Below are 7,182 nucleotides of genomic sequence, written 5' to 3'. Positions count from 1 at the left end.
TTGAGGGCTAAAAAACATATAGTTTTTAGACAAATCATACACATAAGCCAAAAACAGCTATACAAAATAACTTTAACTCACATAAATTATTATTTTTTTAGCACGATGCACCACTAAAAACATTGATTAAAGGTGGTTACAAATTTAAAAAGCCTAGCTGAGCAGGGCAGTGTTGTTATTGGTAACTAAAACTATTTAAAATAATTTTCATTAACAGAAATGAAACAAATCTAATAGAATATTAATATTATGAATATGAAAACTTAAAAAAAAATTGGACATACTGCCTTGACAACTAACTGAAATGGAAAATAAGTATATAAAAGCAAAATCAAAATATGAAAAAATCCTATAATAATTAATCAATAGAAATAATACTAAACACTGCAGGTACCTGTGTTTAGTTAATCGTTTCATGGGCTCGGTTTTCTTCTGAGGCTTTGTGGCACCATAAGCGATTTTATTGTACGCTTTTGTTCCAACTTTATTCTGTAGCTTCATGATTTCCTCAAAGGACAAGGTTGACAATTCTACACAAAAACAAAGACATGAAAGTAAATGTAAAATTGCTCTTTTAAACAGTATCAGCAATTAAATATTCCTAAATAATAACTTAAATGATAAAACCATTGCCAGGGTTACATAAATATCTGATCTTACCTTTTTTAAGGTTTCCTTCCGTGTGTGATTGTACATCTTCAGGGTTACTATCTGCTTCATCTTCATCACTCCCTGACTCATCTTCATCATCCACGCCATTGTCTTCATCCTCTTCGTCTTCCTCTGCAGATGCATCTTCATTTCTCAATTCCTCTTCATCCTCTGCTGAAGTTTGCATCTAAGTAAAGATTCTGAAAGTACTGAAGGAGATCCAATAATAATTGAATATACATTTATAGTAGTAACAACAAATTATATTTTATTATATGATATGATTAATACCATGTTTTTAAATATGATGGTTTCATTCTAAACATGGTGATTATCACTAATAAGGACACCCAACATAATATATGATATTTACCGCAAAGTTTCTCTCCATCTCTAAAACGTCCTCTTCATCATCTGAACTCTGATGTTCCATTTTAGTCAGTTTCTTTGCTGATTTAGGCATTATGTTTGGTTTTTTTTTGTCCTTTTTTTATTTAGCTTGTTTAGAGCTGTAGAAACGAGGCATCGTTACGTTATTAAAGGGAAGAAATATGAGAACATATCAAATTAAATATGTAAATAAACAGGTTTACTTGTTAATGGTTACTTAAGATCAATTAAATGAATGCTGAATAATCTTGCACAAATGCATTAAAACTGGTCTTAATACGGTTGTCAAGTACAAAATTATAATTTCAAATGATAGATTTCTACAGACAATATGAATGTCCTATTGTTATTCAACTACAGTAAGAACTATATGAAAAGCTGCATTTGTTTATTAGTATTTTTCTGAAATGCTCGTACTTACTGTGGTGGTGTTTTTATCCAGACATCTGTGCTTAGGTACAACAGAAAAACATGCCGACAGAATGAGGAAAATCCTAACACGACATTTTTATTAAAGATGTAATGTAGTGCCACTTAACGCAAAGAACAATAAATGTCAACAATTATGTCACAGAACTAGCGAAGATGACTATTTGCGAGAAATGCGCTTCCCATGCGCACGTGGAAGTTTGAGAACAGCGCATTTTTTTTTTTATTGGTCTTATGAAGTATTCTAATTTGTTGGTGGGTTTTTGTTAAATGTGAGCCAAAATCATCACAATTAAAAGAACCAAAGACTTAAACTACTTCAGTCTGTGTGCATTGAATTTATTTAATACACGAGTTTCACAATTTGAGTTGAATTACTGAAATAAATGAACTTTTCCACGACATTCTAATTTATTGAGATGCACCTGTATATATGTATATATTTCTGAGTCTTTCAAAACAATATAGAGATGGGAGGTACATTTTATATTTTGGGAATAAAGACTTTTAATTTTGAGATTTACATTTACCAAAATTTAATATAACTGCCAGGATTTCATTTATTTGTTTGTTTAACATTTACAACATAAATGTAAAAATGATTACATTGATCAAATATAAAATAGGTTGAAAATTACAGACTGTAAATTCATATGTTCACAATAACCCTTTAACCTCCGTCAAGTTATCTGTTATCAGTTTTGATATGGTCGTGTAGCCAATACATCCATCATGCCTTCCTTTTATTATTGTGATAGTGTTTTATCTTTATTAGTTTGTAAAATGGATGTCACGGCTTGAGTTTTCATCCCTGCAATTCTGAGATGTCCCAGACCACGTTAAGAGGTACGTCCTTCATTCTTTCCTGGTAGACGCTGTCAAAACATTCACTCTGAGCCACGGTTAAAGAGTTCTTCCAGTCCCCAACTGTTCCTGTAATACAGCAGATTGAAAACATTAGCTAATATGTCACACTTATCACATTTAATAATGAACTTTTAAATAATGATCAATTTCAAAATCTTCTGTCACTCCTAGAAGAGACGTTGCATTAATAATGATTAGATTGTCCACAGGCCTGATTGAGACATGCAGGGAAAATAATAATGCTTAGAAATATGAAAATGCTTAAAAGACCAACTCTTGATTTTTCACTTTTGTCTGACCTTTGCGCAAAAAAAGTCCTTTTGGACGGTCTGTGACAGTCAGAGAAAGGAATTCATAGTTGGCCAAGGGGTCTTTCTTCATGTGCTTGAACGTGGCTGTTTCCACCACTTTATCGATCGCTGCGTCTGACAGATTCTTTCCCACAAACTCACAGATTTTCACAACGACGGATCTGAGGTCCTGATAAAAGATTTGTACATTTCATACAGATATTTATATACCGTATATCCAAAGAGAAATACAATAACTCCAAAGAAAGTTTGATGGAAAGCTCAAAGGGAGATTTGCAACTTTCTAGATCTTTTTTTATGCCCAAACATACACACTACACACTGACAAAAATTTAAAAAGTGAAAAAGCATAATAGGACCCCTTTAACTCCATCTCCTACTCTGAAAGGCCCATCTTGCTCATTATTAGTAGCAGCTCACACCAGGACTGCCTTGGCACCTTGCTGTTGTCTGATGTAAACTGGTGCTGGTACCTCAAGAGTCGTTCTCAACCTATCACACTGTCCAACACTGTCAATATTACCAGTCTTCATGTATTTCATCTGTTATTCAAAAAAATTATATTAAGGCAGTGTTGGGCTAGTTACTCAAAGAATGTAATATATTACTCATTACTAGTTACTCCTTTCAAAAGTAATATTGTTAGTTTACTTATTACTTTCTGGCAACAATAAATAGTTACACTACTAGTTACTTTTTACTTTTTCTTCACGCCCCACAGAAGTTGTAACTGTGTATCTTCCACATTAAATTCTTCTAGAATGTTACTAACAACATATTTCTGCCTCATCATTTGACCAAAATCCACATTGGATCGCAGTCAGAAGTTATTACAAACACTCAATAGTGATTGATAATGACATTCAAGTAGAAGTATTAATCTCATTAATTGTCATGTGCAGCTTGAAGCTAATTGTAATTTCTCCATTACCCATATACGATTATATTTCATTATGTATTTGATCAAATCACATAAGTTTGTAAGAAACTGTTTAATTTTCCAAAATGATTTTTAATTATATTAATAGGATGTACCATATGCTGATCAGAGGGATGCCACAACTTACACAACAGTGTTCAGATCATCTTTTTTTCCTGACAAAATCGATATAATGCAATATATCTATCTGCTGAATGTAAGATTTTATTCCAAGCTTGCCTGCTGCACTGGGGACATCACATGCATGTGCGAGTCGTGAAAATAAATCTAGGAATGATTTGATTGTTGGATTTTCAGCGTGGTTGAGGCATCAAAAGTAACTAAGCTGTTTTTTGGATGGTAACTGTAATATTATTATTACTGAAATCTTATTAGTTACACTACTAGTTACTGTAAAAAGTAATATTATTACAGTAACTAAGTTACTAGTTACTATTACTTCCCAACACTGTATATAGGCCTAAGCTACAGTGTTTTGGCTCTTACTGCATCCTGTGAAGAATTTTTCCAGCATCTCATCGAAGCTCTCAGATGAATCCAGGTGATTCATATTGTTGGAAAAATGGAAATATGACACCATGACATCTTTAGGGTTTCTCATGACATAGATGACCTGACAGCAAAGACAGATGTATTAAAACCGGTGCATGACATCAAGCCATCGATTGATGAACATATACCCACTTTTCCTTTTCTTTGCAGCATTTTGGGCATCAGCGGCTGGAGTAAATGAGAACAGAAGAGTCTTGGAGATGGACGTGTGTTGTAATCTCTTCCCGTTATCCGATACTCTAGCCAGGGCATCTGGTCATATGTGATTTGGTCGGCTTTGTCCGGGAAATCTTCAGCATATATTAACGTCATGATCCGTTGGGTCCATACCGTACCTGAGAGACCGGCGTAGAGTCCAGCATAAAATACTTATATTGGACTTGACTGAATTTTTGGTATATAACTTTAAACATTTATGTGGTAATGCAAAGTTCACACTGTTCCGCTAGCTTAAACTGTGGCAAAGTCAAAGTATGCTGAAAGTTGGACTACAGAGGTACTTTGAAATAGAAATCTCATAAATACAGCCTAATATCTCACTTACCGGATTTGGGGAAGGTAACAACAAAGACATCATCGTCCTTCGTTTCAAAATCCACCAAATTGTCAATATATTCTGGAGTAAGATCATAATTGTCTGACAAAGTTAAGACTGTTCCTTTGTATGTGAACATTTTGTCACTAAGCATTTTGTATTCCTGCTGAGCCATGTTTGACTAGCAAAAAGCGTAGCGGAGAAGACCTTGATTTATCCAGGGCCAGATTTCACTGAGAAATGGGCTGTTAAACAGTAGCCAGTTAAAGTGTTATTTATTTTTGTGTAGTTCATGGCCGACCTTTGGACTCCTTGCGTCAACCTAATATTATCATTTCAAATAGTAAATGCAGTAGTTAAGTTCAGAAGGCCAATAAATTCACAAATATGAATGCAAAGACATGGCGTAATGCACATGCAATGCACTGGTTGCATGTGGTCCATCTTTATACTTTCAATAATATTCTAGATCAGTGATTCTCAACCTTTTTTAGTTTAATGGCCCCTGTTGTACAACACAATATTCAAAGGCCCACTGTATGTTCTGAAATAAAAACAACAAAGGGAGAAAAAAGAAAATTTGATTTACATCTTGGTTTTATTATTATTATTTTTAGCATTTTAATTCAGATTAGTTAAATTATTTTAATATATTAACAATAATTTATTCATTTAAATATTTTAAAATCTTTCTGTGGCCCCTCTTGGAGGTTTGCTGAGGGCCCCTTTTGGGTCCCGGTCCCCTGGTTGAGAACCACTGTTCTAGATATACTAAGAGAATAAAACATCAATAAAATGGTCATAAACAGGCTCAGAAGGAAAGGTTTTATGTGATGTATCTTTTTCATATCTGTTTATATGGGATCATTTACGCCTAATGTAAACCTAACACTGAAAACAACACTGTTAAAAATGCAATAGTTAAATAAGCGATGAGGGCAGTTTAAACAAAGTTCACCCTAGTGGTTTGTCCCAGGTTAATCCCATCATAAAAAAACTTGCAGTTTTGAACGAAGATAAAGACAGTTTGAAGCAAAGAGATTGATACACAAAAAATAAAAATAAAAAATAAAAAAACCGGGAGCAACTCATTGACTTAGTTTTAGGCTTAAATGATCTGACATTTATTATTTAAAATTTAATTATAATCATTTTTAAAAATTTATATTATCTATGTTTATGTCATGAACTGGTGTTTGCTGACATCTACCGGTCATTTTGTTGAACTGCGGGACCTTAGAAATATCAGAAAGGTCTACAACTAGTTATAATAACAATTACAAAATACATGAAATACAATTACTGGTATTATACAATTAATAGTTAAAGCATTAGGAAGTGGAGAAGGAAAAATCACCCAACCTGTAAGAACTAACGATAAAGCAGGTTAACATGCGTTTGAGTATTCATAAATGTTGTTATTATTATTATTAGGCTATATAAAAATAGAGTATTTTTGAATGGTTATCGCGTTACATTTGCACATTGTATTGTATATGTAAAACCAAATAAAACCCGCGAGAAGCAGCTGAGGTTCTGTCATTTTTTATTTGACCTCAGGAATGTTTAGTCCACTTCAACGGATATCCCGTGCTTTGGCGGATAATAGCCTATAGTAGGCTATTTACTGCTTAGGTTACCCGTTGCATGGCGTGAATGCATATTCAGCATTTTTTTACAACGTACAACAACTGCAAAGAAATCTGGTCCTAACCGAACTAAAGCCAGATGAAGATGGCGATGCTGATGTGATGCCGCGTGCTTGATGACTCCAAAACAAAACTAAGGCATAGATATTATAATATAAACTGCTTAATCGGCCATTTTCAGAAAGATTGACTAAATATGCTATGAAGTGTTGGTGTGCTTGCTATTGTGCGTTGAACTTGAATCATGTCCAACAGATGTTTTAAAGCAGTGGTTGACAGATTCACTCCTTGATTCGTTTAATAAAAGCCTACTTTGATATTCTGTTGACGGATATGTTTGTAGTGCTTTATTTTCAGTGTGTTTAAAATTAATCATGGTTTTACCACAAATAAAACCAAAAACCATCACTGTAAAAAAAATTCCGTAAAATTTACGGTAAAAAACCGGCAGCTGTGGTTGCTGGAAATTTACCGTAAAAAATACGGTAGCAACGTTTTAGGTTTTACGGTTTTAACTTAAAACTACCGTAAAATTAATGTCCAATACATGTAATGTCCAATACAGTTTTTCACCGTATATAGTAGGGGAATTTACCGTTAACCATTTAACAGGTTTTTACTGTAGCATTTTTACAGTCTTTTACCGTTAAATTCACGGTCATTTTGGTTTTGCTACACTAACCATAGTTTAACCATGGTATTTGTAGTAAAACTGTGGTTATACAAATGTGAACATTTTGTCACTAAGCATTTTGTATTTCTGCTGAGCCATGTTTGAGTTCTTACTGAACCAAATCAGCAACACTAAAGACTGTAAATGGTGAACAAGACCTTGATTTATCCACGGCGAGAAATAGC

At 33.6% G+C, this 7,182-nt stretch overlaps 1 protein-coding gene and 1 pseudogene across 1 annotated transcript in view; both read right to left on the bottom strand.

Moving 5' to 3' along the window:
- LOC107757450 (ribosomal RNA processing protein 36 homolog) overlaps positions 1 to 838 on the bottom strand; it is a 4,241-nt gene extending 3,403 nt beyond the window's left edge. The window contains exon 1 of the mRNA XM_016574926.1: positions 661 to 838. Within this exon, the coding sequence (XP_016430412.1) occupies positions 661 to 838 (178 nt within the window). The remainder of the gene's footprint in view (positions 1 to 660) is intronic.
- Positions 839 to 2,097: 1,259 nt separating this feature from the next.
- On the bottom strand, positions 2,098 to 5,135 carry LOC107757464 (amine sulfotransferase-like; annotated as a pseudogene).
- Positions 5,136 to 7,182: the final 2,047 nt, after the last annotated feature.

This window comes from Sinocyclocheilus rhinocerous, unplaced genomic scaffold (genome assembly GCF_001515625.1).
Source record: "Sinocyclocheilus rhinocerous isolate Xijiao unplaced genomic scaffold, SAMN03320098_v1.1 scaffold2578, whole genome shotgun sequence".
Taxonomy (NCBI): domain Eukaryota; kingdom Metazoa; phylum Chordata; class Actinopteri; order Cypriniformes; family Cyprinidae; genus Sinocyclocheilus; species Sinocyclocheilus rhinocerous.
The sequence above is the reverse complement of the archived record's forward strand: the minus strand, read 5'-3'. Positions and strand labels throughout refer to the sequence as shown.